We start from the raw sequence: 22,163 nt of genomic DNA, 5'->3' as shown, positions 1-22,163 counted from the left end.
TGAAGTGTACATAATATACCTTTTTTTGGAAAATATATACACAAATAAATATAATAATAACAGTTGGTTCAATTTTGTAATGCTTACATTATAAAAGGGTCGTTGGACATCTTGGTGACATTAAAGGGGATCGCGAACTCAAAAAAGTTGAGAACCGCTGCTTTATAGGCTTAAGCTAACTATAGCGAGGAATTGAAAAAATAACTATAAACACTGTTGTCTCAAGTAATCTGTTGATTTAACTTTTACTGGAAACTTTCTATTAGCTTTATAGAAGGTATATTAACTTTGAATAAACCAACATCCATTTTTTTTCATTTCATTTTGAAAGAAACGATGCATGCCTAAATCTTTTAATTACAAATTCAAATTTTTACTTTTTATTTATAGATAATGCATATTCTAAAAAATTTGGGCTCATATTAAATGTTTAAATATACCTACTTTATACGTTACACGACATAAAATTGCTAAACAAATTATTCAAGTATACAACTACAAATTGTGTGGGTCGAAGAATTTATGAGAAAATCAAAAAATGCTTGGATGGGAAGTCATAAACCCACCATCTAGTAGCGCCACACATGTTAACTGTATAGAATCAAGAGATTTTGAGACTTAGATTTTGAAAAATGTGACTTGTAGAACCACCTTTCAAAAAATAAAAATATATAAAAAAATTAATTAATCATATTTTTATTAACACATAACTACAAATATGTTACTAAAGAAAATTGTTTAAACATAAATAAGAACACAGATTATTTTTAGTACAAGAATGCAACTTTGAACGACTGAACAACTATATAATACTCTTAGCTTTTCTTTTTTTCTCTCCTTTAACAAACACTTTACCCCTAAGAGCTTTGAGTCTCCTCATTTCTTCAATGAAGTCTTGATGTTCATCTCTATACAAGCCGTATTCTCGAAGTTTTTTCATTAATAATCCTGTCTCTATATGACGAGGATAGTAGTTTATAACATTTTCTTTTTTGTATAATGGTTCTTCACTAAACATTTTCACTACCTGAATATTTAGAAAAATACAAAAATGATTATAAAATTAGATACTAAGAAATTGGTATTGAAATAAGTTAGGTACCCTCATAGATTTTTCATTAGTTGGCCGCACAACTTCACCAAAAATACGGTTGCTGAGCATCTTCATCCGATTTGCATAGTTAGTATTAGCGTTGACTAGATCACAATACTTGTAAAACCTCATTTTAAATCTAAACAATATAAGATAAATTAATTAGATGTAAAGGTATTATTATAATATAATATATTATTTTAACTTATTAGTTAATTTAGTTTTTAGAATAATATAATTTTAAGTTTAAATTAAATTTTGTTTACTGTGAATTACGATATAAGATACTAAATTAATCTACTAAAAAACCATACACCTTTTACTATAGTAGTATTGTTCTGTGATAAGGTTTAAGAATAAAACTAAAAAAATTTACGGTGTTAACTGTGTATAACCTACAAAATACAAAATGTTTATACCAATGTCTTATCATATAAACGTATTCAAATTGATAAGAATACTATAGTCTATTCTAGTATTCTCCAATTCCACTACAATTAAATAATTATCAACTAATAATAATAAATACAGTATAATATATTGTAAATACTTTATTATTAATAAAACAAAATTTATAAACATGATGCCAGTATTAAATACAATTTTAGATTCAGTCGTAGATACAGTAAGTTGTGTAATACATAATTATTTTTTTTTAAGTAAATTAATGCTTGTAAATACAATTGTTCAGTGTAGAACACTTCACTCATAATTTACTTTGAATATTTAATTTATTCAAAATGCATTTTAGATTGCCCCCCCAACTCCTGCATTTGAAAATTTCATTTATCATTGGGAAAAATTTATGATAAATTACTTAGAGTGGACTACAGATGGACAATTTTCCGAAACTCGCGTAGAAGAAACCAATGTACCTGGCCATCTGGAAATTGTACAACAGGTATTAATCAAGGAAACTATTATACATTTTAAACTGATTATAGGTATTATTACCTAAGTAGACAGTTCAAAGAATATTTAGACTACATTATATACCTATTATAACAATTAATATAATTGAAATCAATAAGAAAAGCATAAGCATAACAATGTATAAGAAACACAGTAAATAAATTTGAATTTACAAATGTATTTAAACAATTATAAATAAGTAGGCAGTTGTGTATTGTTATCTAATACCTTATAATTATGTCTATGTTGATAGATGTTAATATAAATGGGGTGCTACTTGATTATGTACCTGCGATACCATATTCCTAAATATGCAACTGTAGCTAGAGAAAATAAAAAGTGTTCTAAGTTATGTCAAAACAATATACATATACCTATATTTTATATTATTTTAGATACTACTATGTGAAGATAAAAATGAAGAAACCACCACTAACTTGTGCATGGAATATGTACTGAAAAACGACCTATTTAATATGTTAGCAGTTATAGCAGAAAAAGAAAAATTAATTGGTATTAGGATATTAGTATTAAAATATATGACAAATCTTATCAGTCAATTAAGAAATCCAGTATTAGCTCATCAGTCTTTTTTTGTCACTATTCAAGTAATATTTTACTATAGATTCATTTTAAAGAGCTGTACTTATTAATTTTATATTTTATTTTTAGAGGCTAATTAATTTATGCGACAGTGTTTTGTATAATAAACAGCAACAAGATCAGATTCACTTTCTATACATGCTGTGTACACTGTTAAACGATCAACAAAATGTTTCAATTATGTTTTTTTCATATGTAACATACCTACAATATATATTTTCTTTAATTTAATTACATTTTAAAATACTCTTTATTAGGAAGCCAATATGTATCATTTGGAAGAAGCAAAGGCATCATCAACAGAATCAAGTACATTTAATAGATTAAATTTATTGGATTGTGTATTGACATACATCAACACCAAGGTGTGTGCATTTTAAAGAAATTATTTTAGTTTAAATAGTGTTTATTATTATTAATATAGATAATTTTTCTTAGAATACAGATGTATACTATAAATGTTGTAATTGTATACTGCTGCTGACTAAATTAAATGATGAAAATGTGATAGACTTCATAATTAATAAAACAAAACTATGTTCAACATTAAGCGAACATTTCAGAAATTTGTTTTGTGCATTACCAACTACATTGGATTACAATGGACTAGAAACAATTGAATTAAATTGGAGGTGAGCGGAAATGTGTATTAATTAAAAATAATTTCTATTAAAAAAAGCATACAAATATAATTCAAGTGTATTGTTGGACAAATTTAATCCAAATTAATTTTAAATATTTAACGGTCACAATATTTTTATATAGGGACGACTACAATGCCACTTATTCAAACGATGTCACTAAATTTTTTTGTTGGTTAAATTTTATTACTGAGGTTTGTTTCTTACTTGTAGAAATATTGTTAGGTTATATATTAAGTAATAGTATTACTTTATTTTTAGGTAATAAGAGATGGCCAATTAAAAATATCTTATTCACTGTGTGAATCGTTAAGATTATTATTTTTCATTAAATTATTTGATACTTCAGAGCAAATATCATCTTCATATGTTTTTTTGTTAAAAAAAATCTATAAGGCAGCCGATCATACACCTTTAAATTATAGTAGGTATTGTTAGCTTAACTTAATTGGCATTTATTAATAGTTTATGAACTTGATAATAAATTTTATTTGCAGCAATGAATTATTGGTTACGATCAGAGCTTGATTGTTCTTATTACAATAAGCAAACACCAATAGACATTTTAATACAACTGTCTTCCACTACAGATGATATTTTTGTTTTCAACATTCTCAATTTTTTTATAGTACTTTTTATATTTATTATCTATTATTAATATAATTTATATAACTAGGGTAATAAATATTATTTTACTTTTTTATTTAAGGATATATTACTTGATTCAGATAAAGATGTTTTGGATTACATAATTTTACGATTTGTCAATAACAGAAACTATTATGAAAGATGTACATCAGGGACATGGAGCGATGAAGAAGACGAAAGAGAAAAAAAATTACTGTCAAATGAAAATAATTCTAACACTAGTCGAACTCTTGCACCTTCAAGTATTGATAGAATAATTAACCGGTAAGCTTATCTTTTAATATTGCAATATACAATAATTATATTTAATATTTATTTTTTTTAATGTTTAGGTTGCTAGCATTGATTCCGCAAAACCTACACTCAGACCAATTACATACATTTAAAGATCACATAACAGATGTGAAGTATAACTATGAGAATATATTTGATAAATGCACAAAATTTGAATGGCCTACTGAAGCTTTAGATTCAGTTAAACTATGTGATTTTGACGAAGGGCAGTTTTTAAGAATGATTTTTAAAAAAATCAGCAACATTCCAAATCAAGTTGTTATTAATAAATAATATTAATTATGTTTTTAAATATATAGTAATTATGTATTTATTTTTTTAATATTTTTTAGAACTCATCAACTACCTTACAGTTAAAAAAAATAATAATATTTTTAAGTTCTTTACCACATCCATATCTACATGAATACTTGTTAAATTCAACATTACCGTTAAAACGTAATGTACCATCATTGTACATGATACTGTATCATGTACTAAAAGAACTACATAAGAAGATATTAGCATTCCCAAATTACAATGAAGAGTTGGTTCAAGCAAGAAAACGCATTTTAAATAGTACTTCAATCAAACTATTAAAAGAAAAGTAAATTTGTAAAATACAGTAAATAGACAATGATAATGTTTATACTTTTATTTTTCAGAAATTCTGAAGTAATTTTATTTAACAATGCGGTAATTTTAGAAGAAATGTGTAAAGAATTAGTAGCAGTATTATTTGTGAAGTATCATCATTCAAACTCAGCTTAATAAAAATAAAAGAATCTATTGAAGCTTATTTACAATAGATCTAAACTGAGTTATAGAAACCCTTGTTTTTATGGTACACTATGTTCCAATTGTGTTTACAATTAAACTATATATTATTTATAAATTAAAATATTATTGATCTATATTGAACAATATATTATTCATTCTGTGCTAGTACTGTATTATAATGTAAACATTTTTTTGTGATGAAACACATGACTACATGAGTGTGTGGTTCTTTGACAGTGTTTAATATTTAATTGTATAAACTTGATACTCTTGTTACTGTAATTCATTGGTGATGAGGAAAATAAAGTTAGTGGATGACCACACCTGCATTTTCTATCTCTTTTCAAGTGCTTAACACAGTAAATTTACTTTCAGAAGTTCACATTCAGCTTCATTAGTTACAATATTAGAGTTAACTGTAATTTCTGTGTTGAGTTGGAGGTTATAAATTCTAAATTCTTAAGATAGTTGAAGGTTTGAAAAATATTTCAAACGGTTATAATTAGTTATACGATTTAAATTTAAAATAACACAGTCTTATTATCTTTAGGTTGGTATTAAAACTAATGTAGCTAATATGAACCGCTGAGTTTCTAGTTAATATATTTTAAATTGTGCATTTGAAAAACGGAGACAATAAAATTAGGTCATTTCCTTCAATAACACATTTTATTTAAGAGGACTCTATACCCGCATGCTTTGTCTTAGTCTTACAAGCAAATAACATAGCACATTATAAGTTTTGAATAATTAATTTAGTTCAGTTATGTTTAATGTGAGTAAATTGACCTATAATCAGATTTAGTAGTAAAAATAAACTTCAATTTTAAAGTGACTTATATGAGCTTTAAGATGCGCAAACAATTTACCATTTTAAAGAAAAATTACTTATTCGTAGAGCAAGGGTTAGTCCAGAACTAGATAGCGGAGGGGAAATAATTGGACCGCAAAAAACATTTCACTTAAATGCTGATTTTATTTTTTAGTATTTGTCTGTGAAACTCAGAATAACTTGGTAAACAAAAAAAAAGATTTTCACCTTTTTAAACCTTAAATTTTTTTTAGATCTTCCGGTCGATTTGGCAACCAACCCATGCACAAGTAAAAATAATATAATATACAGGTGTCCCGCGAGGATTTACTCATTGAGACATCTCCTGAGATAATGAATACATCATAAATCTGTTTTTTTTTTATTAGACTCACAAAAAATAGGACTACACATTTTATTTTTGAAACAATTGAAGATATCCATTTTGCAGTTTATTTTTTTGAAAATGTTGACTTTTTAACATTTTATTTTCATTAATTTCATGATTTTTAATAATTTTTTTAGTTTATAGATTAAACGGAAAAAAACCGGCGGCGAGTTCCCCTCTACGGCTAATCGTCACGGGACATTCTATAATCTATATAGATATATAATATATTTTAAAAAGAATTGAGTAGAAATTAAAATTTTTTCAAAATCATGGAACTCATGCAATAATATGAAAAAAAAAACAGATAAAAAAATATAATGTTACGCATGTCACATGTGTGTAAGACAGATAGTCTGTAGAAACAACATAGCAGATACATGGGTGACGTTTTTTTATAAATTTTACTTTAATAATAAACTTTTGCATGCAAAAAACGATTACCAGCGAAATTTTGAGTTTATTTATTTACATATTACCAATGATTGAATCAACGGAAGGTTGTACTCATTTTTGATAAAACATCGCAATATTGCATATACTACCTATAATATTATATTATAATATCATATATTATTGATTATTGTCATTAACTTCTTAGCCAATAACGGCGTACTTTTGAACGGTTTAAATAAGATTGTGGTATAAATTAGTCCAAATATTTTGTATATTTCATTAGTAATTAACAGGGCTCGTGGGTTCATGCACTAAAAAAATCATAAATTAGCATGCATTTATACCCTACAAATTCAGAAGTATGCATTTATATGCAATAACATTTTTAAATTATGCACTTAAAAATAGTATAAAAAAATCATAGGCAAATTTTGAAATAATAAAATATATCAATTTTTTATACGAATTAAATTTATTTTAATTTTTAAACATTTCATACACTTAAAACCTAGCATTAAAAATTAACACTTGTCGTTATTTCTTTATTATTATTATTATTAAATCTGTGGAATATTATATACGCACGAGATTAAAAAAATCGAAATAATTACTATAATTTTGTAAATTGGAAAGAAAATATGTTTGAATATATTTTTTTTATGAAAAAATATGAGCTTATAACTCTAAAAGTTTATATATTTATTATTATTGTTATGAAACGAATTTGTACCTCAGTTAGCATGTTTTCCTGTGTTGCAAGAAAAATATGCACATTCTTGAAATTACAAGCCCTGTTAATGAATAATAATAAATAATAATATAAATTATAAAATAATCTTTGATGCTGACACATCCGTCTCTACTCAGAATGGATTTAGATTTAGAGCGAAGCGCTGAATGTAGTATTGATTTTACAATGATGTGGATTTTTATTATTTTGTTTGTGTCTGTATACACGATAAATAATGGTCAAAATGATTTCATTTACTACTAGGGATGGTTTCTAGTAAAAAATTGTAACTAGTTGGGACTTTAATGACGTCAAAAAAAAAAAAAAAATAGATAGACATAACATGATAAGCAAAATTCCCAAAACTTTTCTTAATAATTGGAAAAAAAGAGATTAGGAAAATACAACAATTTTTACACGGAGACAGTTTTTGGAGAAATTGATTTTGTTCTTTTGATATAATCCAAAGACTCGGTCAAATTGTCAAATTCCGTTTATTCAAAGTTCTTCATTAGTTATTATAACTATTTAAAAATATTAAAGATCCATATTGTTACAATTTTTTTGTCAGCATTTGATTTAAAAAACCTAACCCAACCTACAAAACGTGTTAAAATCACGAAAATTTGCAAATAATTTTGTAGTTAAAAATTTAATGAAAACCATTCTTCATAAGTAGTATTAGTACTGGAACCAAAAATTAAATATTAATATTATAATACATGCAGTGGTTCGGAAAAAATTAAATCTACTGTCAACCTAACATGATACTTTTAGTAAAATAAATTACTAATGGCTACATTTTATACATTATAATCATAAATTCATAACATATAATATTATAATATCCTATATAGACATAAGACATAAGTACTATAATATGATAAAAATATACACTAGCTTAGTAATATCACAGAATAGATGAAATTGCATCTATTTTGTGGTAATATTGGCTACAGACTATCTCCACTCAGAATCATTTTGTGTATGCAATTATATATCATTGAATTCAAATTTAACAAAACCATATTACAAAAATAGTAACGCTTTTGACAACTGCTACATAGCAGAGTTTATAATTATAATGTTGGCTATCATGTCGTAACGCTCTACAGTTATTACGATTCTAGTACCTAATCGCTACAGCAATATTTAAACAATAGGCATTATCATATGAAGTAAAAGTGGATTGATGATGACATAAATAACACTTAAAGTTATCATAAATATTATGTAGAGTATAATAATAATTGTTATAAATAGGTAGTAAATTATTAAAAATTATTATATTATCAACTTCGCTATCATTGTAGTGTCGTTATTTATCACTTATTTATTTATTTATTAAGTATTAGGTATTATAATGATATTATTATAAATTGTATTTTTTTTAAATATAAAAAAATAGTTAAAATATTTGTGCAATGTCCCCTAAAAAGTCGTTAAATGTGTCCCTTCTTTTATTGGTTCTTCTGCACCACGTTACTTAGATACCTACCCTTAATAGTTTATTACGATTATAAATTTATAAAATTATAATATTATATTTTGGAAGCATATCAGGAGTTTTACCAGACATATTGTTTTCCAATTTTTAACCACAGAGTCGTCAGCAAACTTTCTATCCTTTGAGTATGTGAATTCAATATACCGATATACCAACAGTGCAATTGTGTGGTAGAGCGCATTATTGTTCCGTGTATATAATACTAGCTGACCCCGTGTACTCCATTGCCCATTAAAAATGCCTAATAAAACTTTGGTAAATTCGTTATTTAATATTTGGTGTTTATACCTTAAAATTCCGTAGGCCATCATTAATCTCAAAATACTTGTGCAAGTACCACATGAAAATATAAATTTGGGAAAATGATTTCTTAGTGCACACTTACATAGTAGTACGAATGAACATTAGAAATTGCAAGCCTCAAGTTATTATTGTTTAGGTTCTACTACAATTCTACTTAAATCAGTCAGCGAGTCAGTCAGGACAAATTCGATTATATTACCGGCGTTGCCCGTGAGACTAGCTTGTGATTATGCAGTATATTATCACTTATCAGATAGGCAATCCATACGTGATACGTACTAAGGGTACGTAAGCATATAATTTCTTACTCTACAGTTTCAAAGTTATACCAAGTTTGTCGATTTTAGTATATTACTTAATCTAACCTGGATTGGATACAATGTGCTATAATAGACTGATAAACGGAAAAAAAGTCCCCGGTAAAAATATCACCAGAAAAAACTACCCGTTAATAAAATCAAAATACATAATTGTACCAACATAAGTTGTTAATTTTTTTTTATTGCAACAAATTATTCGAGTAATTAGTAATTACTACTTTCACATAAGTTTTTCTCATAAAGGTTCAATAGTTCATAAAAAATAAAGTTAAGGTGGTACTCACTTACGTTTAGTTATGAAATAAATATTATAGGTATAAATAATTTTTTTACTTTAATTAATAAGTACCTGCAAAAAACTTGCTTTAAAAGCTTTTATGTATATAAAACACAAAGAATGAAAGCATGTTTGTTCGGTGAAAATGCGAGAAAAGCAGCTAATTTAAGTATCCAGATATTTTAAAATCAACATTAAACTGAAAAAAAGTCTTAAGTACTCATCACGACCACAACCGTGCATATTATCAAAGTATATGGGCAACTGCCTCACAAACAAAAACTAAAAAACTACAAACTATTCGAAATACATTTTTAAGAATGGCCTAAAAGACTCCGTGGTTCATGAGAAACAAACAAATACACAATAATACCGGCCAACCATACCTATCTACTTGGATAACACAACAATTTAAAAATGTCCAAGAAAAACTTCACAAAATTGATGGAGCACTCCACTACAACATTGGTAGAAGATCCGCCAATCTAAGTCTAAAACCATGGCTATCACAGAATGTCCTACTTGAACCCTTTTGATAATTCATAAGATATGTATTTTTTAATGTTACACATACCGGTGTAACATATAAATAATATAACACATAAAACGTAAAACGTAATTAGTGAATTAAGTGTTATTTAATATGTTTTCCCGGGATTCGTATAACCTGATTTCGCATTGGAAAAAATGATCAATTAATACAAAATATTAGGTATACAGGGTGATCCAACAAGTAGGCTCACCCCCTTTTTTCTTTAATAATGAAGTTTTTCAAAATCTGATTTTTGGAATCTTTAAATATACTCAAAGACCTTATTATCATATTCTTGAGATTTTTTGTACCACTTAAGGAGTGTCCTGTGGAGATACAAACTTTTGTTTTTCAAATGGAAACCCCACTTTTTTACTGTAAATTATTTAACGGATAATTTGTTTTGAGAATTTTCATGTACTGAAATCAAAATTTGAACGAGTAGTTTTCTAGTTATTACACATTTTGTGCTAAGGATAATATAGTTTATAGTGGGGAAGAAGGATATGCTTGTACAGTTTATGTTGTTATCTATAGTCAATACACATAATATAAAATAATACGTCATTTCATATTTATTTAGTCAAACATTTAGGTAAATAGCAAGTAAAATCCTTCTTGATTTATTTAGTTATTTTTCTTATTTCGTGTGTAGAACTGTATGAGCATATCCCTATTATGGACTATTATCCTTGGTATAAATTGTCCAATAACTAGGAAACCACACGTTCGAATTTTGATTTCGATACATCAAAATTCACAAAAAAAATATCTACTAAATAATTTACAGTAGAAAAGTGGGATTCCCATTTGAAAAAACAAAAGTTTGTATCGCCACAGGACACTCCTTAAGTGGTACAAAAAAATCTCAAGCATATGATAATATGGTCTTTGAGTATATTTAAAGATTCAAAAAATCAGATTTTGAAAAACTTCATTATTAAAGAAAAAAGGGGGTGAGCATACTTGTTGGATCATCCTGTATATTATACCTATATAAACGTTATATTGGTGTATCTCAGTTTTAGTGTAACCCAGTTCAGATTGTAATGCGCCAGAAACTTTCGTAGGAGCGTACTCAAACCACTATTCCCAAGTTTTATCACGATCGGACATTTTTTCGCCTTTTTATATTATAAAGAAGATAGCCACCATGCACTTCGTTGCAGCCAACAAATAACTCCACCATTTAAATGATTCAAACTTTGTGTTATTAGTTACTTAATAACCGATGTAGTGATGCTCAAAACTAAAAAAAAATATGACACGTTTGTAGTTTCAACCCGACACCACTGAATACGACGTAAGGCGTTAAATTCTTTACATTTTTGTTATTTTTTTCAGCTCCAAATTAATTTTTCCAAACAAATTATACACTCAACTCTCCCCTGAATCCTGAGATACCTATAATAGTGAAAATTGTACTAAAATCTGTTGAGTACTTTTTGACATTTTTGAGAACAAAGAAACAAACGCTGTCTCTTAAATAATACATAATATAGTAAGATTCCGTAATCGCTAAAACAGCGGCTCCCAGCATGTAGGTATACGAAGTAATTTTTTGAATAACGAATAGATCATAAATATTCGTTGATAAGTGATAAAAAAATTGTCAAGCGGTACGTGAACATTTTCCAAATTTTAGTATTAAAAATTAATTATAGGTATACCAATAAATATCGATTAATTACGGTAATAATTACATATAGGTACATTTTACACATACTTTTATGCTTTATTTACAAAGTCGAGAGTAGACTTCATCAGTCTAATAATTAACTGCGAGTAATTACGTTCATTAACTATTGTTTGATAGTTATTAAATTATTATTATTATTAGTAGTATTAGTATTTTTTGATCTATCGATTATTCGAAATATTTATATATGGTATATTTTTACCACAAGTAGCTACTACATTCAAACTTTTGTTTGATAATAATTTTTATTTTATTACCTTTTAAATATTGAATCTATTAAGTAAAACTTGTAAAAACGCCTCCTAATAATTATATTTACATTAACATCAAAATATTGTAGGAAACTTAAAACTTAATATTTTATTTTGGGGATTTAATTTTTACACAATTATACATAATATCATAATATAAAACAATCTATTATTTAAAAATAATTGATCAATCATTTTCATGTGGTTGTGAGTAATATTCTAGTCTAGAAATTTGTTTGGGGTTGTTTGTAGGGGGGTACAAGGGAGGTTACCACAAAGTATATTAAGGGGTATATTATATACCTAAATAGTACCTACTATTCTCATCTCTCATCTGGTACACACATGACAAACTCGAATAAAATAGTATAATACAATAGTGTAACTGTGAAAGTGTAAGAGCAAGTTTAAACATCTAATAAGTACATTTAAGTTTATAGGTATTATTATTTGTTATTGTGTAACAACAAGAGAAACAAACAAATAGTGGGTCGAGGGACGTTCGTTCACCTCAGTCACTCGCAAATCACATCACACGTAAACACTACTCACACAAACGCACGCAACATTATTCCTCCTTCATCTGTTCTACCCCGTGTACGTGTATGACGCATGTGTGTATTCACAATACGAGACATGTCGTTACAGGTTCACGACAAGACCTTGGTCTGCATGACTCATCCTCTTTTAACTTGGTCCAGTGCTCCAGAGTATACTGTACCGGCATTACATCAGCATTCACCATTGAGTCGCGGCCGTTAAACGATAAAAAACGTACGAGTTTTTGAAAACTATACCGGGAAGATTTAGATTTGACTTGAGCATTAAGCGGGTCTAAAAATCTAAAAATTATATTCAACACGACTGACACAGTGACACACCGATTTACGTTCACCCGTCACCCAGATACTGTATCTATATGGTAAGAAAAATTAATTTCTGTGCTCAAGAATAGGGTTTGCGAGAAATCACATGTATAAGATTGCATTGAAAATTCGATTTCAATGAACCGTCGAGAATACATTTAATTAGAAAATATTATCTAGACTAATTAAATGTAAATAATAATTTTCTAATAAAAACATAAGCATTTCGTTTTAAATCAGTCCATTATTTACGACAATACAATTAAACGCGATTGAAGTTATAATTTAATAATGTATGGTGTTTGTTTTGTCTTAAAGATCATACGGATATTAATAGAAATCAATTTAAACATGGCACACATTTCAACTGGATTGATAAGTTCACTAATAGTTTTTATACTGGTAAGTATTTAAATATAATATGCTGCATATACGTATAGTGTATAGTACTATTATTACTTATTAGTTATTACAGTTACATATGTCTATATTAACCATAAATGTTTCGTTTTTTTATATTAAATGTTAGTTTAAAGATATTTTGGATTGCATTATTGAAACCTGTTCTGGTTATTTTATTATGGCCTATATGATAGGGGTGTGCAGTGTGTAGGTAAATCGTAAATTGTAAATTGAATAAATCATATAATATAGTACACGGTATAAATAATCTACATTTGAACCATGTTTAATTAAAATATATACCAGGACATAGAATATAAATTATTTAAACACTTCTATAACCTTTTGACTACTGGTGTTGTGGTGCACCAAATACAACCACCTCTTATTCACTGCATATAGAATTTATCAATCTATTTATCCAATATTAATTTATTGGCTGAATATTAACTGCTATAATAATCAAGTACTAATTTATATTTGTAGATAATGCAAGAAAATGTTTCTCGAAGAATACCAGAAGGAGTTATTAATACAAATAATGATTTTGAATGTCTTACAGACAATGACTGTTTTGACAAAAATAGTTATTGTGATATTAGTTTAAATTTATGCTCTCAATGTATGAATTGTAGCATATATTTTAGAACAACTAAAACAAGTATTAAGTGTCCAAAAGATATATCAGATTGCAGTTCTTGTTTTGATGGGTAAATATTAAATTTAAATATCATTTTTTATTTACTAAAAACTGATTCTTGTTACAAACTAAAAATAAATTGTCTATAATAGCTATTTTGAAGAAATATTTTTTGGAGGAGAAATTCATGATTTATGCGTTCCAAAACTTTCAATAAATTCTAACATTTTATTACCAACACCGGGTATTTTTTTTTTTAATACTTATCTACTGATATAATATCAGTTAAAATTATTTTAATTTACTTGTTTTGTTTTCAGAAAAAATTAGTTCAAATTCACATTGGCAAGATATTGGAATTTTTTTTTTCATAATAAATATTTTTTTAATATTTTTAATGTGGACCTATTTTTATAAAAGTAAGCATAACCATGTTTATAATAGTAAAAATATAATAAGTATAAAATAAACTTTATAATCATGTTTTATGCAGGAGTTTGGAATATAAATTCAAGTAGCATGACTGATTCTATACAAGATAATATGGAGAACCTACCACCACCATACGAAAGTTGTATGAAATTGAATAACTATGTTACAGGTATTAATCATTTATTATTAAGAGTACACAATATTATACCTGCATATGTTGTCTCTGTCTAATTTTACGTTCAAAATAATTAACTTTAAAGTTGGACTGAATTTACCTATTATACAATTTAAAAGTAAGATAAACTATCTAGGGCATCTCAACAAGTATGAGAATTTTAAACTATACCAACAAAGTTTTTATAAATTTAATAATTTTCATAACTTAATTCAAAATTGAAATATCAAAACAAGCCTATATGAAGCTATAAATATTAATCTGACTTTACAATTTTATAATAGGTTAGCTCATTTTAGTTTTAAAAATAACAGAGTAAAATTAGTTATTGTGAACGTAAAATTTGGTATGTTGTATATATGTAAAGCCACAATCCTGACCAAGAAACATTTTTCAAAAACATGTTTCTGACATTCTCGTCTACAAATATTTATGTTACCTCTTATGACGGGAAATCGGAAATATTGCCTAACACAAATTGTTCTATGGTCTGGAAGGAGCTTTAAGTTAATATTTAAGAACAAATATATATGCTATAGATGATGTCCAAGAGTTTCATTTGTTTACTGGTGAACAGCCACCAAGAAACGAATGGAGACACCAGAATGCAGTACCATTTCGTTTACCCGATGATTCACTAGAGTAAGCAAAACGATACTATACATTTTAATTCTAGATATTATTCAATTATTAGTAATCAAAATATTATTATATATTAGGAATATTAATTGTATGGATGAAACTGATAATCTTGAAGAAGTAGATGGAGCTGTTGTTATTAGAGGTAATTAAAAAAATTCTAAATTAATTTTAGTATTTTAGATACTTATATACATTAATAATTTGTTTTAGAAATTGAAGATCCAGAACTACAGGATGAGGAAACAATGCAAAGTGTTTGGTCTCCCCCACCACCACTACCTTCAATATCAGAGATGTAAGTTGACAGAAATACATGGGTAGTTAATTAATGATAAATTAAAATTCTTTATAATTTGTTATTTTAGAATGCATTTGGAGAATAATGATAATGATGAACAAACTTGTCAACCTCCATTGAAACGCATAAGACTTGTTCAACAATCAATTGATGAAAAAAGTTATCAAGATGAAGATAATGCATCAGACATGTCTCAAGACGAATAATTATAAGTTAACTATTAGATGTAGGTACGAGGTTAAATCTGAAAACTAGTATATAAGTTCAAGTACGTTTTAAATTGTAAAAGTAAATTAAATTTTCTCATTAAGTATTTAACTACAATTTTTAAATATAGGTGTGTACTTCTTAGTTTTTTACTTAGTACTTATATTATTTTTATTTGATAATTTTCAATTGTAATATTGTAAATAATTACTAATTATTTAAATACAATTTTTCAAAAAAGACTTGTATAACTTGAGAAGTCTGATTAAATGATTTTACGATAAATATATTATATAAATCTACCACACATTATGTGTAAATTTATTATTAAAGAATATACATACATTATACTACTAATGAATATTTATTTAATGAAAAAACATGTTTTAAATAAACTAAATTTTAGTTTGAAAATAAGTAGCTAAGTTATTGAAAATCATATAAAATTTATAATATTTTATTTATTTTCAGAGTAAATAATACCTATGTTAAAAATATTATACAATAAGACAAACGGGTAATGATTTTATGTTAATTACTTTAAAATTAATATTGTCTATACAAAATTCTTAACTGGTATTTTTCAGATATTCCAATTATAAATATATTTAATAATATGATTCTCAGTGCAATTACCTATTCCTCGTTATGCAGCAGTTGCTCGTTGTTTAACAATTCATTGACCTCTTGTCTAGCTTTGACTCTTTGATCAACTGGTACGAATAAAATTTCGTAGGATCTTAAAAAAAATATTCCAGTGGATATCACCGTTAATCCAATGGCAACACTCACAACACTTTTGTGCACTTTATTCAATACTCCATTCATAAATCTTGACATACTCTTAAATTATTAGAAAATAAAATTTACGTAACTAGAAAAACTATTGTTTAGTTATTTGGTGAATAATTAAATATCAACACTCAAAGACAACTCAAGACAATTAATATTATATTATAATAAAAATAAATAATAAAACACGCGAATGTCAGAAGTATGATAGTGTTCACTGTTCATCACTGTATGGTCACTGGTCAGTCGTTGATACTATAAGTAAAATGTAAATAGTAATTACAGGATAAAAGATAAGACATAATATAATACAATTACTTTTATATTATCATGGTATAAAGGCTATTATTCTGTTTCACCACATTGTCCATCGTTACCAAATTCCGAATAGACAGTATCATGGTTAACGCGTTACCACAATATACCAAATAATTAAAAATATTGAATAAACTATTTCACAGCCCACAGGAAGTAGTAAATATGGTTTTACCCATGGCTAAATAGCCATCATTTAGCCATGGTTTTACCAATCGATATTATTTAATAATTTGGTGAACCCGACCCCACGGCTTACATGGGCAAGGGATGCCTAATGAATTATCAAAATACAAACTTCAGTGGTTGTATACTTGTATAATATACCTAAACAATGATTATAAGCCCTTAAAAACGTCTTCACTTTAACGTTATTATTACTCTATGCTTCACCCACAGATATTTAGAATTATATAGGTATCTTTTTATTTTATATATATCTGTGTCTTCACCATATTATTATTATTATTATTATTTAACAAAATATTGATGTTGGCAACAAAAGATAAGATTTTATTTTTGGTATGATGTTAGTAACAAGTAATAACAAAATTTTGACAACTGTTGCGCAGGAATATTTTAACAAAAAATTGAAATATTTAACAAAATCATTAAGAACTTAAATTGGTAATACTGAAATTGATTGATTCTGCATTTCTGCAGGCAGCTAAGCTGTAAGCAATTTTTTACTTTATTAATTTCGGTAAATTAATTATTGACAACTAACTGTACCAACCACCAGTTATTACTTTTAACAAAACGTACGAACGTATACACCTCTCGATTTTGTTTTGTGCGTTTTAGGTAATTTTATTTGGTATTGTAGTGCGTTTATATCGAGAAATGTGTACTTATATAAAAGGTTTTTGAAGCAAAAAATAAGTGCGCACTTAAGCCCTTCCCAAGTATAAGTAAGTAGGTATAGCTTATCATCCATCTTTTGAGAAAATATTTTTTTTTCTTTTAATTTTGTTATCTGAACTTTTATTTAGTGTCTCCAATTACGGCTTGGGAAAAACTTCAACAGAATCTTCACGGGGAAGACTTTCAACAGATTTATAACGATCATTTTCCAATTGAAGTGCGGCAGTTGTTATCCCCGTGGTTTGAAACTAAAGCTTGGTATGATATTTATGATATTTTTTTAATCCTACTCATATGTTATTTGTAATAAGTTCCATATTTTATGAACATTATGTCAAAATCAATAATCAACATAAATTAATTGAAAAGACTGAATTTTCCAACATTAATGTTACATTCGTACATTTTAATTTCATTTTGCTTTCAATAATTTGAATAAACAACATATTTATGTTATTAAACCTTATATTTTAATAATTTTTCTAAAACAAGACAATTGTTTTTAGGTAAATTCGTGCATTGATATTCTTAAATCATATTTGAGTTTCAAGATTTTTTAAATATTTAAATATTACCTACAAGTATAATATTAATTAAATTACAATATATAGGCATCTTATTTAATAGTATTATACTAAATATTTAAATACCTTGGACTATAATATTTATTAGAGTATTCCAAAAGTGGTTTAAATCAATAACTTATCGTATAATATTTGTTAACAACTGTTTTATCATAAATTGAAACAATTTTGTTATTGTAAATTTTAGAGTTAACATACTAATTAACTTTTTGAATTTTTATATTTTAAATATTTATTCAGTTGTCCTGTTCATTCAACTATGAATAAAGTATAAACTACCTCAGTAAGTATTTGGACTGGTTTTAGGCCACTGTCTTTTTATTAAAATACCCATTATATGTTTATGACCGAAATAACATACAACATACCCTAAAAACTCAAAAAAATCTACTCACATAAGTAAAACAAATTGAATTTAAAAATAATAGTTATTGGAGATGGGTGTCAGAGTAATTTAAAATAAAAAATATGTTCATATAACGAAAACCCACTTGTTTAGAATTTTTAGCAAAGTTATAATTTTATGGGATCAAGGAATTCAAATTCAAATACAAATCATCATCATCCTATCTCTTATCATCAATTATGCTCTAAATAATTTAAAATTAAGAAATATGCTTTTAAAATCACTGAATATACACAATTATGCCCTACCTATAAACTATAAACTTTAAATATTTTCTTGTAGTGTCATGAAAATTATTTCAAGCTTACTTCTCAACAGTCAAAAAAAATCTACCCCCCCCCCCCCCCCAAAAAAAAAAAAAATGCAAATGCAACAACTTCCAACCCTCAGTTGTTATTACTTAGGAGACCAGTTCTCTCTAAATTGATTATGACGGAATAGTTCTCATCCAACTTAAGGTCATAAATTAGCCTTTTATAATAGCTATTACATTTGTACTGAGTCTGACCAATAAATTCTGACCATACATTTAATTGAATCACTAAGTTTTGAAACATTTTATAACTGTTAATTCTACACTCTTTGTTTTTATAAAATTATTATTTAGATATTAAATAGTTTTTATATTTTTTTTTATTTGTTCTTTTTTGCAATTTAAAAATAAGTATGATTTAATAATAATAATTTTAAATAATAAACTTTTTTTATCTAAAAAACAGTAATTTTTATTTCAATATTTGTATTTTAGTAATTAGTAATTATAAAGGGCCTGGTGTTGCTTGGTGGTAGGCCTCAGTTACTAACTTGTTCTGAGGTCAAGCATTGGCTGGCACCAATAGTTCCTGAATGGGTGACCATCTGGGTTTTTAGTGACAAATCTTCGCCCCTCTTACATGTATTCCTCAACCAACTGTTACCCCCCACCTCTTACAAAATTCTAATGACCATAGTTACTGTCTGCTGATGCTAGACCATTTTGATTTATTAATTGATAAATGTAAAATTTAATATAAAATAAAAACTACTGAATCTCAATTTATTATTTATTATTGATAAAATACTAAATGCTTCTGGAAATTTAAAAAAAAATGTATTCATTTTTGAAAATTCTATTTTTTTTTTTGAATTCCTATAAAGTATTTAAGTAATCAAAAAACAAAAAAATAACTAATACTTTATTTTTGTCACAAAATAGAATTAATAATTTTTTTAATGAAATCAGAATTATTGACTATAAAATATTATATTAGTATGTATCATGTTTCATTTTTATCATCAATAATTAGAGAGATACCAAACTATTTCCGTGAATCAATACAACATATGGCATGATTGGTGTATTACACAATCAACTCTATAATCTTGTATTCTACCTAAATTGGAAATAAAAAAACCTCAAATGTTACACAAGCTTCTAATGAGAACATGGAAATTAATAATTAGATTTATTGATAAAAAAGTAAATTAATTTTTTAAGTAGATGGATTACTTGATTTTCAAATAAAGTTATTGATAGTAATAATAATTGTATCATTAAATTTGAAATACTGGTAGAGTCATAATTATTCTACTAATTACAAATGGCCTCGCAAATGGTTTTTGGAATAATATTATGTACTTATGTCCTATGTACCTATTCCATAATTTATAATTATGGCTATTATTATCCAGCTAAGAATGATGTATTTATTCAATTCAAATTCAAAATTCTTAAGAGCACTTTAGTTAAGCCACTTTAATTCTTGTATCCAAAACTTCTTTCAGCATTGTTTTATTTTAATTGTTATCATATTCAGACATTCAGTATTATCAATATAGTTAATTATTAGGATAGGACTAATGACGAGTATAATACAAATATTTATTATATTTTTTTTTTTTACTTCTGCATGTGTGTGACTTGCGACAATTATCCATAATGCTAGTATGAAATTACTATTTCCTGGGACCATCAAATTATGCTATGATAAATCAATCAGATAAGATTTAATATACTAATACTAATCTATTTAAACTGTGTTTTTTAATGAATAGCATACTAGTTACTAGTTAAATAATATTATTGTACAGAAGCTGTCATTTTGATTTGTCATTCTTATGTAACAATATAAATATTTAATAAATTATGTGAAGTATTATTGGTATAAATTGTTTAACTATTTAACTTAATCCAGTTTATATTTTTCAAATGTTGAAATATTGATAAAATTAATTTGATTTTTTAGGACTGAAATCGATCCAGATAATTTAGAGCATGAAGGTTATATTAAAGGTTTATTTGTGTCTTTTGTGGATGAAATAGTATCTAAGGCTAATTCTATGGTAACTAATGAACAGTTTGTCAGTAAACTAAAACTAATTGATACAGCTAAATTATATAAAGTGAGTATTTAAATAATAATTATTCAATATTGTAGGACGAGTTAAATAAATAAAACAAATACCCAGTTATTAAGAACCAAACAATATTGAATTTTGATACAAATGTATTTGAATTAAACTTAATTTCTAAAAATTATATTTGTATTAATTTGTATTATTTTTACAGGAGAAGTACTCTCAAAATCCAAAAGAGTTGATAAGAATTATTAAAAAGTGTTTGGAATCAGAATCCTTAATGGCTCAACAAAATAATGTGTGTATACTATAATGTTTATACTTCTAATTTCCAATATTTTTTTTGTAACAAGCTGGATGGTAACTAATGATTTAGTTAGAACCTTTTGAGTTTTGTATGGGCGATATACATATATCTATACTATGCAAACTTTTATCACTTTCTCTAGGAAATCTGAACAAAATATAATCCCTTATTGATGTGCGTATCCTCAAAGTAAAAAGTATTTAGTTTTAATAATACAAGGTTCTTTAAATAACTTAAGGAGCAAATTAAGCATGTATGAATAGTTGCTTCTCAGAGAGTACATTAGGAAAAAATTATAAATGAGTGATAGCATCTCATTTTGAATACTCTGTTTAGTGATAACTTAATAAATACATACTGTCTAAATAAGAGCTTATAATACATTTGTTGGTTTATAAGATAAAACCCTATAAAAAAAGAAAAAATATATTGTGTGATAAAAATATATATTATGTATAAATCAATGCTAGTCCCTAGCTGACATTTTTAATAATATATATAATCATACTTCATTGATAATTAAAAGATTCACTAATATTTCTTATTGAAAAAAATAAGCATAATTTAAAATTAAATTTTATGAACATACATTTTAATATGCGTAAACGTTATTTTGGTTAAGAACCTGGGGGGCTAGAAATATCAACTAACACATACTAACATAATGTAGTATTCTTTCAAGATCAAGTTAGAAAATACTCTTTGAAATCCAGAGGTTTTTTTGGGGGGGGG

General features: G+C 26.2%; 4 protein-coding genes across 5 annotated transcripts; 3 read left to right on the top strand and 1 right to left on the bottom strand.

Annotated features, from left to right (window-relative positions):
- Positions 1 to 683: 683 nt before the first annotated feature.
- On the bottom strand, positions 684 to 16,929 carry LOC111040246 (28S ribosomal protein S33, mitochondrial). Its single transcript, XM_022324076.1, has 3 exons — positions 16,463 to 16,929; positions 1,103 to 1,232; positions 684 to 1,027 (listed from the first exon to the last, which is right to left on the bottom strand). Exons 2-3 carry the CDS (start codon positions 1,223 to 1,225, stop codon positions 803 to 805), a joined length of 348 nt encoding a protein of 115 aa, XP_022179768.1. The 5' UTR covers positions 1,226 to 1,232; positions 16,463 to 16,929; the 3' UTR covers positions 684 to 802.
- Positions 1,496 to 5,271, top strand: LOC111040244 (protein FAM160B1-like). The gene is made up of 13 exons (XM_022324072.1): positions 1,496 to 1,718; positions 1,845 to 1,994; positions 2,401 to 2,613; positions 2,678 to 2,803; positions 2,866 to 2,973; positions 3,047 to 3,240; positions 3,374 to 3,443; positions 3,511 to 3,673; positions 3,747 to 3,877; positions 3,959 to 4,161; positions 4,230 to 4,446; positions 4,524 to 4,777; positions 4,836 to 5,271. Exons 1-13 carry the CDS (start codon positions 1,674 to 1,676, stop codon positions 4,939 to 4,941), a joined length of 1,980 nt encoding a protein of 659 aa, XP_022179764.1. The 5' UTR covers positions 1,496 to 1,673; the 3' UTR covers positions 4,942 to 5,271.
- Positions 12,289 to 16,152, top strand: LOC111040245. Its single transcript, XM_022324073.1, has 10 exons — positions 12,289 to 13,086; positions 13,349 to 13,432; positions 13,919 to 14,142; positions 14,225 to 14,316; positions 14,393 to 14,491; positions 14,566 to 14,673; positions 15,219 to 15,321; positions 15,399 to 15,463; positions 15,532 to 15,616; positions 15,687 to 16,152. The coding sequence occupies exons 1-10, from the start codon at positions 13,084 to 13,086 to the stop codon at positions 15,823 to 15,825; spliced, it is 1,002 nt and encodes a 333-aa protein (XP_022179765.1). The 5' UTR covers positions 12,289 to 13,083; the 3' UTR covers positions 15,826 to 16,152.
- Positions 16,930 to 17,512: 583 nt separating the features above from the next.
- Positions 17,513 to 21,832, top strand: LOC111040242 (signal transducer and activator of transcription 5A-like). Of its 2 annotated transcripts, none has more exons than XM_022324071.1 (4): positions 17,513 to 17,848; positions 17,926 to 18,055; positions 21,013 to 21,169; positions 21,336 to 21,832. In XM_022324071.1, coding segments are annotated over exons 1-4 (390 nt in total). In that variant the 5' UTR covers positions 17,513 to 17,847; the 3' UTR covers positions 21,438 to 21,832. The 2 variants fall into 2 exon arrangements, with proteins under 2 accessions (XP_022179763.1, XP_022179762.1); XM_022324070.1 differs by having other exon boundaries at positions 17,515 to 17,844; positions 21,336 to 21,830.
- Positions 21,833 to 22,163: the final 331 nt, after the last annotated feature.

This window comes from Myzus persicae, unplaced genomic scaffold (assembly GCF_001856785.1).
Source record: "Myzus persicae strain clone G006 unplaced genomic scaffold, MPER_G0061.0, whole genome shotgun sequence".
Classification (NCBI taxonomy): domain Eukaryota; kingdom Metazoa; phylum Arthropoda; class Insecta; order Hemiptera; family Aphididae; genus Myzus; species Myzus persicae.
The sequence above is the reverse complement of the archived record's forward strand: the minus strand, read 5'-3'. Positions and strand labels throughout refer to the sequence as shown.